The sequence below is a fragment of the Moschus berezovskii genome, chromosome 1 (assembly GCF_049115385.1).
Source record: "Moschus berezovskii isolate FMDL1 chromosome 1, NW_MosBer_1.0, whole genome shotgun sequence".
Classification (NCBI taxonomy): Eukaryota; Metazoa; Chordata; class Mammalia; order Artiodactyla; family Moschidae; genus Moschus; species Moschus berezovskii.
The window spans coordinates 21,840,957-21,859,008 of record NC_142460.1 but is presented as its reverse complement, the minus strand read 5'-3'; the positions used below and the strand labels follow the sequence as shown (position 1 = coordinate 21,859,008).

Here is an 18,052-nt window from a genome sequence, read left to right as displayed (position 1 = left end):
AAGAGAAGCCTGTGCAGCAGGGAAGACCCAGAACAGCCAAAAATAAAGAAGATAAGCCAGGATAAGCGGACAGAGGATAAAGATACAGTTGGCTTTCTGTTTGTTTGTTTTTTAGCCAATTAAGCTTTATAAAAAACTTTTTGTTGTGGTGTAAGTGTGGACTCATACGCAGTCCTGAGAAATCTTGCAGAGATATGTTTCTGTTTCACCCAGTTCCCCCTGATGACAGGCTCTTAAATAACTGCAGTGTAGGGTTGCCACGAGGACATGGTTAAAATCCATTGGCCTTATGCAGATGAACATGCACTTGTGTTGGCGTGTATTGAATTCTCTGCGGTGTCATCACCACATGTGTAGATTCATGTGATAATTAAGTCTAGATATGAAACAATTCAATGACCAGAATTCCTTACCTTACCCTTCTACAGCCTCAGCCAGCTCCCTGCCTCCCACCTTGCCTAACCCCTGGCCACCACTAACTTGTTCTCCAATTCTGTCATTTTGTCTTTTCAAAAATCCAATATATTTGTGTCTCTTTGTTTTACTTAGCATAATTCCTTTGGGATCCATCCAAGTCGTTTCACTTGCCAGTCCTTTGTTTCTTTTTCTTGCTGAGTAGTAGTCCATGGTATAGATTTACCCTAGTGTATATATTTACCCACAGAAGTGTATTGGGTTGTTTCCAAATACTATGAATAAATCTGTCAATATTTATGTATAGGTTTTGTGAGAACATGTTTTCACTTGCCTGAGTGACATAGCTGGGTTGTATAATAAGCGTATAATTGGTTTTGTAAGCAACTGCTACATTTCTGTTCTGAGTAGCTGTACCACTTTGCATTCTTTCTAGCAAGGCAGGAGTGATCCAGTTTCTCTGTATCCTTGCCAGCATTTGGTACTCTCACTGTTTTTAATTTTAGCCATTCTGATAGGGATATAATGATACCTCACTGTGGTAACAAATAAGATTTAACACAAATAAATGGAGTCTTTCAAGGTAGTCTCTTTAAGAGTTATATAATCATAGGACTGACATCTTTTAGAGTGATTTTGAAGTTCCTCTTATTGTTCAGAGCCTGTTTTGTCTTAAGTGTCCCAATACAAAGAACAATAGGAGGTTGTTTCTAACTTCATGCCTGGAAAAGCAGAATCCCAGTGGGACCCTGAAGAGCTACAGCTGCTTCTCACTGTACTAGTCAGGAGAGCTTTGGTTATGCTGCAGTGACAAGTAGCCCCCGATCTCAGAGGCAGAAGACAACAAAGATTCTTTTTTCTTGTTGGTTGTGCCATGTAGCGTGCAGAATCTTAGCTCTCCGAGCGGGAATTGAACCCATACTCGCTGCCTTGGAAGCTCGGAGTCCTAACCACTGAACAGCTAGGGAATTCAGCCAAGATTCATGTCTCATTCATGCTACATATCTATGGAGAGTTGGATCAAAGGTTGAAGGGTTCTGCTCATTCTTGTCAGTCAGGCTCCCAGACCAATGGGGCAGCCACTATTTCAAATGTGTCTGATCCGTGCAGAGGGAAACAGAAATCTGGACGTTCTCTTTTCAGCAGTGAAATCTCCCACCAATATTCCACTCATAACTTGTAATTTTCTAAAACATTTCACATGGCTTCACCCAGCTCAAGGAGCTGAGGAAATGCAGTCTTACCATGTGTCTGGAAGGTGAAAAGCCAGAAATACCTGATCAAACAGCATTACTCGTGTGAGCCACAGGCTGTGGGAGGAGGGGGTCCCTGCCATCGGCACTGGGGTGGGTCAGGCAGCAGGGTAAGGACAGGTGGATTAAAAGCACAAGGAAATCAGTTTCGTTGCTTCTGAACCAACCTTGTTTTTATCCCATTACTATTACTCAGAATTAGCAGGCTAGGCTCTAGGTGCCTTCTTACTGTGACAATTAAAGTTACCTTTAAAGAAGTAAAAGTTGCTCTCTGAAAATATCTTTTTTTTTAAAGTCTGAAGGGAACAAAAGAAATATTAGAAATGTTCCAAGCAATTTTGGTATCATTGGAGTTGATATTCAGTCTCATGTAGCTCTTGCTTGGAACAGACAGTTTTGACTTTGGCCTTAAACTCTGAACTGAACTTAAACTCTGTGTGTGCTTTTTAGAGATCTTCATATCTGTACAGGACCTTTTTATCTTGATTGGTCAAGCATGAACAAGCATGAAATGCATTTTTATATCTGATTTTATGATACAGGAATTTGGACAGCGCCCGCCTCCCCTTTTGACTTTCCTGATGGTTCAGTGGAAAAGAATCTGCCTGCAATGCAAGAGACCTGGATTCGATCCCTGGGTTGGGAAGATCCCCTGGGGAAAGGCATGGCAACCCACTCCAGTATTCTTGCTTGGAGAATCCCATGGACAGAGGAGCCTGGTGGGCTACAGTCGATGGGATTGCAAAGAGTTAGACACGACTGAGCTACTAACACTTTCACTCCCCCCTTTTATTCTCTTACTATTCCGCAACAGAGGGTTAAAGCCTGAAATGAGTAGATGTTTCATTTCAGTTTAGTTCAGTCGCTCAGTCGTGTCCAACTCTTTGAGACCCCATAGACTGCAGCACGCCAGGCCTCCCTGTCCGTCACCAACTCCCGGAGTCCACCCAAACCCATGTCCATTGAGTTGGTGATGCCATCCAACCATCTCATCCTCTGTCGTCCCCTTCTCCTCTTGCCCACAATCTTTCCCAGCATCAGGGTCTTTTCCAGTGAGTCAGTTCTTCGCATCAGGTGGCCAAAGTATTGGAGTTTCAGCTTCAGCATCAGTCCTTCCAATGAATATTCAGGACTGATTTCTAATAGTAAGATATGTAAATATTTACCCACCTCAGGCTTTACCCTTTTGTGCCAGGTTTGTGCTATCAAGCATAGTGTTGGCACATAGTAGTTGTTCAGGGAATCTAAGTCCCTGGCCCTTGTGTTAAAGTGTGTGGTCTGGGAAGCCAGCCCACAGATTCATTTGGCTACTCAGCTATGGGATCTGGCCCGACGCAGTAGGGCCCGGAATTGCACCCTTGATGGTGAGGAAGCTCAGGTCATCTTCTCTCATTTATAGAGTGAAGGACATCAGTTCTGGGGATCAGCCACTGCTTTCCATCAGCCCCCTGCTTCTCCAACTCTTTGTTATTTGCACCCCAAGTTTACCACTTTTTCCTTCCACCATGCCTGGCCCACCCTCATCTGTGGTACCATATGACACCAGTTTGTTCACATCGCAGAATACTAGCTTCCAGTAGCAGGAGTGGCTGCCATTTATTGAATGGCCATGGGTAAGTGCTTTTCATAGTATCTTCTGTTCTCATAACGACTCTGTAAGTTAAGCTCTATTATTCCCAATTTATCAAGGAGGAAACTGAGTCCCAGAAAGATTATATACTTCCCCTTGATCCCCAAATCTGAACTTCTCTCCTGTACTGGGTTGCTTTTTTAAAAGTGAAAGTGAAAGTCACTCAGCTGTGTCCAACTCTTTGCGACCCCATGGTCTATACAGTCCATGGAATTCTCCAGGCCAGAATACTGGAGTGGGTAGCCTTTCCCTTCTCCAGGAGATCTTCCCAACCCAGGATCGAACCCAGGTCTCCTGCCTTGCAGGCGGATTCTTTCCCAACTGAGCTATGTATGAAGGGTTGCTTCTCTAGTTTTCCTTACTTTATTTTGTGAAAGAAGCCCCCCTCCCCTCCCCACCACAGATTTGGCAGTGTTATCTGTTGTCCTCATGTTTTGAGTAATATCAAAACCAAAATATCCAAATTGAGAATGTGCCATTTTATTAAGTGTCTCATTAACACATCTTTATTAATTTATATCACTCAAACTTGTAATGATCTCTCCACATCTACTGTATAACAACACTTTTTTAAAGATGAAGTTGGAAGAATTTTTGCCAAATTTGAGCTGAAAAAGAACACAGTGTTGTTGCCCTGCATGCTTTCCAAGCATCGTCCCTCTTCCCCGCCATGTGGTTCAAAAGCGTAAGCTGTTGGGCTCTTTCCAGTTCTGGCTTCTGGACAGTTTCTCTTTGTGCTCGTCGGCGCTTGTGCATCAGAGTGTGAACGCCTTTCATAGCTTCCGTGTTTACCTTTTCATCACTGCACCTCAAGGAAGGCACTTTGAACACGTTCCGGATACTCACTTTAGATCAGGCGGGTTTTGCACCGTGAAGTCACTGAGGCGATACTACAGGTGGGACGTTAGCATCTGTGAGGGATTTGTCAGTGCCAATTGATTTTACATGAAAAGATGCTCAGCATCACTCATTATTAGAACGATGCAAACCAAAGCGACAATGAGGAATCCCCTCACACTGGTCAGAATGGCCGTCATCAAAGAGTCTGCAAATAATAAATGCTGGAGAGGGTGTGGAAAAAAAAGGAACCATCCTACACTGTTGGTAGCAATGTGAATTGGTGCAGCCACTATGAAGCACAGTATGGAGGTTCCCTAAAAACTAAAAATAGAGTTATTACCATGCGTGCGTGTGTGCTGTCACTGCAGCCATGTTCGACTCTTTGCGACTCTCTGGACTGTAGCCCACCAGGCTCCTCAGTCCATGGGATTCTCCACACAATAATACTGGAGTGGGTTGCCATGCCCTTCTTCAGGAGACCTTCCTGACCCAGGGACTGAACCTGCATCTCCTGGGTTGCCTGCATCATAGGTAGTTTCTTTACCCGGAGACATTGGGGAAGCCAGAATTACCATATGATCCGTCAATCCCACTCCTGGGCAGGAATCTGGAGAATAATTTGAAAAGATACATGTACCCCAATGTTCGTAGCAGTACTATTTACAGTAACCAAGACAAGGAAGCAACCTAAATGTTCACTGACACACACACACACACACACACACGGACACACACACACACACTCCCGGAAGAGAGAAGTAATGCCACTGTAGCAACTTGGGTAGGCCTAGAGATTATCATACAAAGTCAGACAGCTAGAGACAAATATCATATGATATCACTTACATGTGAAATCTAAAAAAAAATGATATAAATGAACTGAAGTTGCTCAGTCGTGTCCGACTCTTTGCGACCCTGTGGACTGTAGCCCACCAGGCTCCTCCATCCATGGGATTGTCCAGGCAAGAATAGTGGGGTGGGTTGCCATTTCCTTCTCCAGGGGATCTTCCCAACCCAGGGATCAAACCCAGGTCTCCCACACTGTAGGCAGATGCTTTAACCTCTGAGCCACCAGGGAAGCCCCATTTAAATGAATTTATTTATAAAACAGAAACAGATTCTCAGACATGGAAAACAAACTTATAGTTACCAAAGGGCAAGGAGGGAGGGATAATTAGGAGTTTGGGATTAACAGATACACACGACTATAGGACTCCTACTGTATAGCACAGGGCACTACAGTCATTATCTTGTAATAAACTATAATGAGAATCTAAAAAAGAATATATATAGATAGGGTAAATAGGAATTCCGAGAAGCCTTAATTGTCAGATAATTGTTGTTTCTGTTTTCTCCTGGGAGCTGTTGGGGAAGGAGCCTCTGGTATGGGTGAGATCTCTCTTAGCATCTGCAATAGAACAAAGAATTTGATGGCTTCGCCTGCCTCCTGGGGCTCTTTCCCAAGGCACGGGGTCATGGAGCTCACACAAGCCAGCCCAGGCTCCAGAAAGCTGATGCTTAGAGGAAATAGGTTTTGTACTGGAGGAGTGTGTACCTCTTGTGACACGGGGCACAGAGAGGGACCACATCCTGGGTGGGTCATCCCTATGTCTGGCTCCGAATGGAGACCCCAAGTGCTAGCTTAGAAGTGCTAGGTGGGATGTGTGGCCATGCCCCCCAGAGCTTTCCAGAACAGTGGAAAATATTTTAATGCCTTTTTCTCATGAGTCATAGGGATATTCAAGACCCTTACACAGACTTCAAAGAGCTTCAAGGATGTTTTCAAAGTCCTTTTTGGATACTAATGCAATATTTGCGATGGCCAAAGAAAGAAAATTCACTGGTAGAGATCTGAACTAAAATTACTTGTGCTCATCAGCAATTTGCGATGGTGCAGAGAGCTTGGTTCTGAAAATAGAACAAAAACGCACATCCAGTCTGTTCTTAGCTCTTCTGGGTAATCATACTCTGAAAAAGCCTGGGTTGCTGTTTCGGTCCTTTGAGGGTAAGCAACAGAGATGTCCAGTTTTCTGCTGATGGGTGGGGCTGTGTTCCCTCCCTAACTACAGTAGGGGTAATGGCAGTAATGGCAACCTCCTTCAGAAGGACTTAGGCCAGCACACCATGACTCCTAGAACTGTTGTATTCAGTGCCCCTGACCCGTGGCAGGCCACTGTCTTCCCACGCCTCTGCTGGAGACTCCTGGACACTCACAGGTAACTCTGGCTCAGTCTCCTGTGGGTCACTGCTCCTTTCCCCTGGGTCCTGGGGTGCATAAGGTTTTGTTTGTGCCTTCCAAGAGTCTGTTTCCCCAGTCCTGTGGAAGTTCTATAATCAAATCCTGCTGGCCGTCAAGTCAAATTTCCTGGGCGTTCACAGCCCCTTTGCCAGACCCCCGGGTTGGGAAGTCTTCTGTGGGCCCTGGAACTTTTGCAGCAGTGGGAGAACTTCTTTGGGATAACTCTTCTCTGGTTTGTGGGCCGTCTGGTTGGCGGCTCTGTAGTGAGGCTAACGGTGACCTCCTCCAAGAGGACTTTGCCACACACTGGGCCTCCAAGGCCTGCTGCAGCCAGAGCCCCATCCCCATGGCAGCCCCTGCTGACCCACGCCTGCACAGGAAACACGCACACACGCAAAGGCAGGTCTGGCTCAGTCTCTTGTGGAGTCTTTGGGTCCCGGTGAGCACAAGGTTTTGTTTGAGCCCTCTGAGCGTCTCCGGTGGGTATGGGGTTTAATTGTAAGCCCTATTTCACCCCTCCTACTGTCTCTTTGGAGCGTCTCCTTTACCCTTGGATGTGGGACATCTTTTTTTGGTGGGCTCCAACATTCTCCTGTTGATGACAATATTGATCAAGAAGATAGTGGAGAAGTACTTGTAGAAAATTGTTCATGAAATAGGAATACCAGATCACCTTACCTGCCTCCTGAGAAACTGTATGCAGGTCAAGAAGCAGCAGTTAGAACTGGACATGGAATAACAGACTGGTTCCAAACTGGGAAAGGAATACGTCTGTATATTATCACCCTGCTTATTTAACTTATATGCAGAGTACATCATGAGAAACGCTGGGCTGGAGGAAGCACAAGCTGGAATCAAGATTGCCAAATCAAGATTGACGTTGGAAGAAACGTCAGTAACCTCAGATATGCAGATGACACCACCCTCATGGCAGAAAGTGAAGAAGAACTAAAGAGCCTCTTGATGAAAGTGAAACAGGAAAGTGAAAAAGTTGGCTTAAAACTCAGCATTCAGAAAACTGAGATCATGGCATCTGGTCCCATCTCTTCGTGGCAAATAGATGGAGAAACAGTGGAAACAGTGAGAGACTTTATTTTCTTGGACTCCAAAATCACTGCAGATGGTGACTGCAGCCATGAAATTAAAAGATGCTTGCTCCTTGGAAGGAAAGTTATGACCAACCTAGACAGCATATTAAAAAGCAGAGACATTACTTTGCCAACAAAGGTCCATCTAGTCAAAGTTATGGTTTATCCATTAGTCATGTATGGATGTGAGAGTTGGACCATAAAGGGGACTGAGCACCAAAGAATTGATGCTTTTGAGCTGTGATGTTGGAGATGACTCTCAAGAGTCCCTTGGACTGCAAGGAGATCCAGCCTGTCCATCCTAAAGATCAGTCCTGAATATTCATTGGAAGGCCTGATGCTGAAGCTCCAATACTTTGGCCACCTGATGTGATGAACGATTCATTGGAAAAGACCCTGATGCTGGGAAAGATTGAAGGCAGGAGGAGAAGATGACAGGAGGCTGATGACAAGATGACGAGAAGAGACGAGAAGAGTCAAGAAGATGACACAGAGAACGAGATGGTTGGACGGCATCACCGACTCAGTGGACATGAGTTTGGGTAGGCTTCGAGAGTTGGTGATGGACAGAGAAGCCTGGTGTGCTGCAGTCCATGGGGCCGCAAAGAGTCGGACACGACTGTGCAACTGAACAATGACAGCAGCAGAGATGTCTCAGAAGCATCATTAACGGAAGAGTCTCCTGGTTTCAACTCATTGGGTTCACAGTCTTTTTTTCTTTGACCAACAGATGCCCTGATTAAGCATCCAAATGACTTTCCAGTATAGGGAAGTGGAGAGAAGGGAGGTGGAGGTTCCAACAAGAGAGACCCCTCTTTCAGAGCCCCATTTGCTGTTCAGAGCACTGAAGAACACTTTAGAATTCGGAGACCCAGCGATAAAACTTAGAATATTAAATACCTCTCATGTCCGCTTTGCCATCTACACCTATATTTTTACCCACTGCATTCTCAAAAGGAAATGGCCTTCCAGTGGCCTCATCTACTGCTTGGAAACCTACGTGGAGGGGTTACCTGGTGGCCTGACCTGGCAGAAGTTTTTTCTTTGGGGTTGGTTCTGGCATCAGAGTAAGCCCCTCTTGACAGCTTCATTTTTACCCTGCAAAGATGGTTGACCAAAATATCCATCATTCTTCAAAGGACAGTTTTAAAATGACAACTGAAGCCTGTGAGAAAGTGACAATTTTTATGACTTTTCATTGAAAGGTTAGATTATCTTGTTGCTATTGTTCAGTCGCCAAGTCATGTCCAACTTTTTTTGCAACTCCTTGGACTGCAGCACACCAGGCTCCTCTGTCCTTTACTGTCTCTCGAAGCTAGCTCAAATTCATGTTCATTGAATCAGTGATGCCATCCAATCTTCTCATCCTCTGTCACGCCCTTCTTCTGACCTCAATCTCTGCCAGCATCAGGGTCTTTTTCAATGAGTTGGCTCTTCGTATCAGGTGGTCAAAGAATTGGAGCTTCAGCTTCAGCATCAGTCCTTCCAATGAATATTCAGGGTTGATTTCCCGTAAGATTCATTGGTTTGATCTCCTTGCCTTCCAAGGAACTCTCAAGAGTCTTCTCCAACACCACAGTTTGAAAACATCAATTCTTCGGTGCCCTGCTTTCTTTATGGTCCACCTCTCATATTTGTACATGACTTACTGGAAAGACGATAGCCTTGATTAGATGGGTTATCTTAGGAAACTAAAAAGTAGCTTTAGAGAAAAAGATTTAAAAAGTTTGGTGACCAAGCAAATTAAGATTAGTTTCCGCAAAGTTTTATTTGGTATATTGGAAATGGGATATCATGTACAAAGTTACATAAAAGAATATTTTTTCTATTGCAAGGATACTATCACAGTGCTTTATAAAATGAGTATACATAAGAAAACATCCTGGTCCCCAAACTCAAGCAAGACAGAGCACCTTCATTTTCAGGGACTCCCTGGCAGTCTTTGTCCATATGATGACCTGCATATTCTCATGCTCAACAATTTTGGAGCCTGTGACCTTCATGTACATTATAAACACTTTCTTCAGTGTTCTATTCTTGTCTCCATTGTTATAATCTTAAAGGATGCATGTATAGCACAGGGAATGCTACCAACATTTTACAGTCATCTTATAAGGGAAACGAATCTGAAAAAGAATCTGAGTCTTGGTTGTGGCATGTGTGATCTTTTAGTTGTGGCATGTGGGATCTAGTTCCCTGACCAGGGATTGAACCCAGGCCCTCTGCATTGGGAGCACAGAGTCTTACTTGCTGGACTGCAAGGGAATTCCATATCTATCTATCTATATATATATATACGGTGGTTTAGACGCTAAGTCATGTCCAATTCTTTGTGACCCCATGGACTGTAGCCCACTAGGCTCCTTGGTCCATGGAATACTCCAGGAAGGAGTACTGGAATGGGTTGCCATGGCCTCCTCCAGGGGATCTTCCCAACCCAGGGATCAAACCTGCATCTCTCCCATCTCCTGCATTGGCAAGTGTGTTCTTTGCCATTAGCGCCGCCTGAAAGGCCTGTATATAAATTCCTTGGAACCCACCTTGAGGTCCAGCGTTGTCTTTTTACATTCACCCATTCCTCTTTGGCTCACGGTTAGTGGTGAACCTCAAGAGAAACCACAAGGGGTGTGGGGAAGTATGGTATGTGGGGAGACCCACACCAGTTCCTGCTTTACCATGTTCCAGATACCTCCTTGGACAGATATCTTATACTCTGGACAGGTGGCCCCCCAAGATTTAGAAAATAGATGAGCAGTGGCCCGGGAGGTGTGGTGGGTCACCTGCCTTGGTCTGCCTTCAGCCTGTAACACGTGTGACGTTTGCCCAATGTCTTCACAGGAGCCGTGAACTTCCTGCGTTCTCTCCTGGAACCAGATCCTGTGAAGAGGCCCAACATTCAGCAGGCACTGGCGAATCGCTGGCTGAATGAGAATTACGTGGGCAAAGTGCCATGTAGCATCACCTATCCCAACAGGTACCAAGTGCACGCAGAGGGACCCCTCCTCAGGCGAGATGCGGCCTGTCGTACAAGCCCCGAGTATTTGTGGACAGGATGCTCTATGTGGTTCAAGGGGAGGCGACGTCTTCTCTTGGCTGCCCTGCCCCTCCCTGCACACACAGGTCGGCACGTGGGGCTCCCTGCTGTGCACCAACAGAAGTGTAGGCGGGGCCATCCCATGTGGTCGTGCAAAGTGCACCCTTCCGGGGCACCTGCCAGGGGGTACATGCGGGCTAAAGTCCAGGCTACTCTCTCCTCAAACCCGCTGCTGAAGGCCTGTGTCTTTCTTGAGCGGCACCTCTTTCTAATTCACACAGAGGGACTGTTTAGATGAGCTAAGGCCTGAGTGAGCAAGTGAGTGTGTGTGTGTGTCTGAGTATGCCTGTTTGTGGGTGTCTGTGTGTGAGTGTAGGTGTTGCAGTATGTGAATCTGTGTGTGAGTGTGTGAGGGTATGTGAGTGTGTATATGTGTCTGTTGGAGTGTCTGTGAGTGTAACTGTTTGAGTGTGTGTGTGTCTGAGTATGCCTGGTTGTGGATGTCGGTGTCTGTATGTTTCAGTATGTGAATCTGTGTTGAGTATGTGAGGGTGTGTGAGTTTGCATGTATCTGGAGTGTCTGTGAGTGTATCTGTTTGATTATGTGTGTATGTGTGTGTGTTCCCCTCAAGAGCTGTCCTGCCAGCATCGGTTGGAATCCGGTGGAATTGCCCCTGTCCCTTCCAAACGACCCACAGGCTCCTCTTCTGCCACCTCTTCACTCTGATGTTTGTTTCGGCCCCGAGTCCCTGCTCTGAAATGTTGGGGACAGGAAGAAAGGCGGGAGCAGGATTTCCTGTGCTTCAGCCTGTCTTTCCCTGTGCCGTTTGCTCGAGAAGGAGTCCATGAGGGCGCTTCCAGGCAGGAGCCCACAGTATGGAAACACAGACACCTGGTGATGGCCCACGTGTCCCCGAATGCGGGTATCGACTACAGACTTGCAAACAAGTCCAGGAAAATCCTGGGCTTCCCTGGTGGCTCAGACAGTCAAGAATCCGTCTGCAGTGCCAGAGACCCGGATTTGATCCCTGGGTCGGGAAGATCCCCTGGAGAAGGGAATGGCTACCCACTCCAGAATTCTTGCCTGGAGAACCGCATGGACAGAGGAGCCTGGTGGGCGACATGGGGTGGCAAAGAGTCACACAGGAAAATACTTCCTTGTGCTTTTTCCCTACTCGTTTGACATGCTGCTCACTAGTCTGAGTTAGGGGAATAAGGACCCTCCCCTTGGTGACTTTATTTTGTAAAAAAATTTTTTTAAGATTTTTTTAAAAATGTGGACCATTATTTTTAAAAGTCTTTAATGAATTTGTTACAATACTGCTTCTGTGCTGTGTTTGGGGTTTTTTTTGGCTGAGGCATATGGGATCCCAGCTCCTTGACCAGGGATGGAACCTGCACCCCCTGCCTTGGAAGGCATAGCCCCAACCACTGGACCACCAGGGAAGCCCCCTACCCCTTGGTGACTTTAGAGCAAACGTGAAGACCCCAGGGATCAAATAATTTCCAGGACTGAGACCCACCTAGAGCCCTTCTTCCTTCAGACCTATAGGGGCCTGCACATTCTAGATCTGAAGCCCAGGTGATGATGCGTGAACCACTGAAGCAGGGGGACACGTAGAGCAGTGACAGGGCAGGGAAGGGAGTGACGTCTGCCCAGGAAGGTCTGGAGACATGCCCAAGCCTTAGGAAAGCTGCAGCACCAGCTTCTCCAAACCAGAGGGGCAGGCCGAGCTCCGTCCTGGGGAGGAGGCTCTGAGGGGCTGGACAGTGCTGGGACCTGCATCCTGGCTCCTGGGCCCCATTGACACTTGCCTGGACCAGAGAGAGCTGCCATCTAGAATTCTAGCCTTTGACTCATGAGAGGTAATTTAAACAAAGTCTAGGGGACTTGGGTTACCAAGGGAACCTGGAAACAGACTGCTGGTTTCCAGTGCTGGCTCGATGTGGGCTAGTACCTGAAATAGACACCAGAAATATTAGCCTGACGAGAGATGGAAAGCGAAGCCAAGGGACCGAGCCTCATTACCAGGCTCATGCTGCCTGGCAGTACACAGCCATGCTCTCTGTAAGGGATCAGGCACCGGTGGGGGCCAAATGAGTCATTAACCTAATGTAATCACCGTCTGAATGAGCAGAACCAGCCCCCTCAGTGCAGCAGGTGTTGAAGGGCGTGAAGCAGCTATTAGAGATACAGCCCTCCCTCCTTGCCGGTTGCATCTTCATTCAGAGATTCATGCCCGGCTCATTTTGTTGCTTCTCCACGGGTTATAAACAGCCTTTTGTAGATTAAATCTTAAATTCTAGTTACCTGTACTGGCTCTGCCAGTTTGGTCCTTTTTGGACTTGGTCAGAGGCATAAAGGCTGTTCAAGATCTAGTTGGGTAGATTGTAAAAATGATTGAGAACTTGTATATGAAGGAAAGCAGCAGCTCAAGGCCTTCTCTTTAGGTAAGGCTCATTACTCATTTAATGAGGCAAATCAATGTCCAATTTTTCGAGGCAAACCAATGTCCAATTTTTAAAGTAATGAAACCAGAAATCTAAACTATTAGAAAAGACACGCATTCCTTAGTCTTTATTTTTAAAAAGATAGAATGCAAAAAAAAAAAAAGCACCCTTGATAATTATTTTTCTGATTTTACCAGGACACAGATAAACAGAATAAGAACATGTGACCAGAGAAAGGAATATTTTCTTTTTGAAGTCTATTTTATAGCTTCTCAACATATGTAGCCCAAGATTTAATTATTTTAGATGTCATCAGCGTTTTACTGTTGGGAAAGAGAGAAAATAAAGGTCTCATGTTTTCTATCACTGTTCTGTAAAGGCTTCTGTTAATTCATTCAAGCCTCTGAGTTGACCTGCAAGAGGCAAGAAGAAAATATCTTTAAAAGGAAACTTTTTATAATAAGTTCATGCCAGTCAGCTACAGATGTCTGCTGTGTACCAGGCTCACCTCTCTGTTCTGGCAGCAGACCTTTTTTTCTAGAGCAGACCTTGGCTGCCTCCTCCATCACTCTGCCTGGGACTATCTCCCACACCTCAGGTTAGCTCTGGAGATGGGTGGGAGGGAAAGCAGGTCATTGGTAACAGAGGACAGAATTAGACCAAACTGGAATGAAATTGAATTTAATGCATATTGACTCAAAATTATACCTCGTATTCTAGACCACTTTTTAAATATTGTATATATCATCGAAACTTGGAGAGGTAATACAAATTCAACAACTTATACAAGTATGGTTGGTGGTGGTTTAGTTGCTAAGTCGTGTCCGACTGTTTGCGACCCCATGGACTATATAGCCTGCCAGGCTCCTCTGTCCATGGGATTCTTCAGGCAGTCAGTATATACATTGCTTATTGAAAACGTTCAAAATATTGCTGTTAGTCAAGAGCCAGTCCACAGTCTACGTTTGGCAGAGCTCACCTGTTTTTGAAGACAGTGTGTAGGAAGGGCAGAAACTGCTCACTTTTCTCCTCTCTCCTCTGCCCCCAGCCCCACCCTGGTGGCATCTCACACCCAGAGCACAATCCCTTCCAGGGCCTGCTCCAGGTAGAGGGTGGAGCCATCCAAAGGGCAGCCATGGGATGAATGGCTGGGGTGGAGTCACAAAAATCATGATCTGATTGGCTGAAGGAGTGGCCATGAGGCTGTGGTCTGATTGGCCAACATAAAAAGGCATGATCTCATTGGCCAGGAGTGGGGTCAAGTGGGCGTGGTTTCACTGATCAAGGGCATGACCAGGGGCATATGGATGTTACCAGGTAGTTTCAAACAGTTGTGTTTCCTGTGTTAAGTGCTTTGGCCACCTTCAAGTAATCGTATCCTTTTAAAACAGATGTTATTATTTTTAACCATTAATCATAGCAAGCCTACTCCAAACTGTATCTAGAATTTGTGATTTTTGTAGCCAACAGGAGTGAGGAAGGCAGATTTTGTGGTTTCTCAGGCACCTTTTCTTTGGTTGGTACTTAGCCAGACCTAGGAGAGGGCAAGCTGACCTAGTTACAATGGCCAACAGACCCAGGTCTGTCCTTGCTGCCCCTGTGAGCTTGGCAAGTCACAGCTTGGTCTTTTCTTCTGCAACACTATGGGGTTGTACCCTGTGGCTTTTCCTAGTGTTATGGTTCTGAGGTTCCACCAAAAATGTCTTCAGACTCTTTGGTGGGGCTACAGAGCTTTCTAGCCAGATGTGCTTGCTTTCTGCTCACAGAGTATTGTCCTTGCCTCTCTCTTCAGGAATGTAGAATGTTCTATCTGATGACACACCTCCGCTACCAACACATGTATTCCCTATGCCCTTCTCCTGCTTTCATGTTCTACATAGCTGCTACTTCTTGCCAGTGTGCCCCTGGGCAATTTACTTTCCTGCTGTGGGCCTCAGTTTCTTCATCTGTTAAATGGGGATGATAATGGTTTGTTGTTGTTGTTTAGTTGCTAAGTCATGACCAACTCTTTTGTGACCCCATAGACAGTAGCCTGCCAGGCTCCTCTGTCCATGGGATTTTCCAGGCAAGGATACCAGAGTGGGTTGTAATTTCCTTCTCCAGGAGATCTCCCCAACCCAAGGACTGAACCTATGTCTCCTGCATTGGCAGGTGGTTTCTTTACCACTGAGCCACCAGGGAAGCTCTGGTACCCTTCGTAAGATTGTCATGAAGAATAAATGGATTTATTTTCTCTCTTCCCCATTGCCATGTAAACACCATGAAGCACGGACTTGAATGAGTGAATAAGTAGAGAAATACACTCCTGGCATTCATTTTGGGGGCATTTTATCCCAAGGGAGTTTATCTCCATATCACTCCTGTGTGTAGAAGCTTTAACCTGTCCTCTCAGAGCATCCAACTTGGCAGCTGAGTCCCAAATCCCCTCTTTGTGAACTTGTGAGCTCACATTTTTCCTTTAAACATGGTCTGGGCTGGCTCCTGAATACCCTTCTTTCCCAACCCAACATCCACCCAAGCTACGTGGGCTCTACCCATATTCAATAAATAAATTTTAAGGAAAAAAAAATGTCAGATTGTAAAGAAATTTGGGATGAATAGGGAAATTGGAATATAGTCTAGATATCAGAGAATATTCAGAGATTTCTAAAATTTGGGGGATGTTTTGAAGGTATTATGATCCTGCAGGAGATGTCATTGGTTTTTAAAGATGCATTCTGAGGTGTTTAGGAAAAAAAAGTTTGTGATTTGAAATTCTTTAGTAAAGGAAGAAAGAGGGAAGTGAAAGGAAGAAGGAAAGACAGGAGAAAGAAAAAGAAAAAAGAAAGGGAGAAAGAAAGAAAGGCCAAGTGCTAACAATTAGTTCAACCAGGTACTCAGTTCATTTCAGTCGCTCAGTCGTGTCCGACTCTGCAACCCCATGAACCGCAGCATGCCAGGCCTCCCTGTCCATCAACAATTGCCAGAGTCTACCCAAACCCGTGTCCACAGAGTCGGTGATGCCATCCAACCATCTCATCCTCTGTCGTCCCCTTCTCCTCCTGCCTTCAGTCGTTCCCAGCATCAGTGTCTCTTCCAGTGAGTCAGTTCTCCGCATCAGGTGGCCAAAGTATCGGAGTTTCAGCTTCAACATCAGTCCTTCCAATGAATATTCAGGGCTGATTTCCTTTGGGAAGGACTGGTTGGATCTCCTTGCCATCCAAGGGACTCTTAAGAGTCTTCTCCAGCACCACAGTTCAAAAGCATCAATTCTTCGGCGCTCAGCTTTCTTTATAGTCCAACTCTCACATCCATACGTGACCACTGGAAAAACCATAGCCTGGACTAGTTAGACCTTTGTTGACAAAGTAATGTCTTATTGGGCACACACAGGGTGATACCCGGATGGCACTAATGGTAAAGAACCGCCTGCCAGTGCAGGAGACGCAAGAGATGCGGGTTCAATCCCTGGGTCGGGAAGATCCCCTGGGAGAGGGCATGGCACCCACTCTGCTATTCTTGCCTTGGAGAATCCCATGGACAGAGGAGCCTGGCGGGCTACAGTCTGTAGGTTCACACAGTCAGCCACGACTGAACGACTTAGCACACACACATAGGGTAATTAGACTATTCCCTTTCTTTTGTTGTGTATGTTAACAGTTCATAATAAGAAGTCAAGCGGAGGAATGAGTGGACTGACTGTCCACGAGGGAGCCCTTGTGTGTTTGAGGGTGGGAGGGGTTTCTGTGCTGCCATGCTTGTGAGCATCACTAAGGGGGCCCCGGAGCCTCGCAGTGACTGTTTCTCTGTCCCTCTGTTGAGCAGGATTTCCCTGGAAGACCTGAGCCCCAGCGTGGTGCTGCACATGACCGAGAAGCTAGGCTACAAGAACAGCGATGTGATCAACACCGTGCTCTCCAACCGCGCCTGCCACATCCTCGCCATCTACTTCCTCTTAAACAAGAAGCTCGAGCGCTACTTGTCAGGGGTGAGTGGGGCCCCGTGCTGGTTTTCTCAGCTCTCTATGGAAAAAATAAAAAAGAGAGAGCTCTGACACCCGAAGTGTTTCCCAGTGGCGGACACTTGATCTGAGCTGTTAATTGAAACTCATGTAAGGTTGAGTTTCCTGAACATGGGATAAAAGAGGAGCAAAACCTGCTTCTCAGGGAGCGCTTTTTATCTGAGGTGTTTTTAAAATATTCTCCCACAGAGCTAAGCTCTGGGCCGACTTGCAAGAGACTCAAGCTTTTTTTCCCTTCTGCTTCTTGTTGCCTTTTTTGTTCGTGTTTCTCTTGGCTCCTTGGGGTCCCCACTTAGGGGCACTGGGGCTTGTGTAGTCATAAAGAGTGGGGAGCAGAGCCCCTCAAACATTCACCTGTAAAGCAGGGTAGATGAAAAAGCCACCTTTTACAGTGACCTCTCTAGAAAACAAGAGTGAAATTGACCACGGCCTCTTCACTAATCTGGGCACCGGGTGTCCTGTGTCACAGATGAGGGAGGTGCAGCGGGAGTCTTGGCTTAACCGTGGTACCCTCACGCTTTGCTCACCTGTATGCTTCTGCCGCGTGCAGTTTATAAGTGCCCAGGTGTGGGAATTCACATGCTTCCATATCTGTGTGTGTGTATGCTTAGTCGCTCAGTCGTGCCCGACTCTTGCGACCCCATAGACTGTAGCCCGCCAGGCTCTCTCTGTCCATGGGATTCTCTGGTCGAGGATACTGGAGTGGGTTGTCATTTCCTGCTCCAGGGGATCTTCCCAACCCAGGAATTGAACCTGGGTCTCCTGCATTGCAGACAGACTCTTTATGCACTGAGCTATGAGGGTTTTGACTAAATCGTGTTGTGCATGCTAAGTTGCTTCAGTCGTGACAGGTTCTTTGCGACCCCATGGACTGTATAGCCTGCCAGGTTCCTCCGTCCGTGGAATTTTCCAGGCAAGAATGCAGGAGTGGGTTGCCATTTCCTACTCAAGGGAACCTTCCCAACTCAGGGATCGAACCCAAGTCTCTTAGGTCTCCTGCATTGGCAGGCGGCTTCTTTACCACTTCCACCACCTGGGAAGCCCTTCATAAATCGATTCTTTCCAAATGAACAATGGCTGAAAAAGAATCTGCAAAGAAAGCT

General features: G+C 46.3%; 1 protein-coding gene across 1 annotated transcript in view; it reads left to right on the top strand.

Annotated features, from left to right (window-relative positions):
- HUNK (hormonally up-regulated Neu-associated kinase) overlaps positions 1 to 18,052 on the top strand; it is a 129,829-nt gene that overhangs the window by 86,673 nt on the left and 25,104 nt on the right. The window contains exons 6-7 of the mRNA XM_055421394.2: positions 10,303 to 10,438; positions 16,754 to 16,916. Of these exons, the coding sequence (XP_055277369.1) occupies positions 10,303 to 10,438; positions 16,754 to 16,916 (299 nt within the window). The remainder of the gene's footprint in view (positions 1 to 10,302; positions 10,439 to 16,753; positions 16,917 to 18,052) is intronic.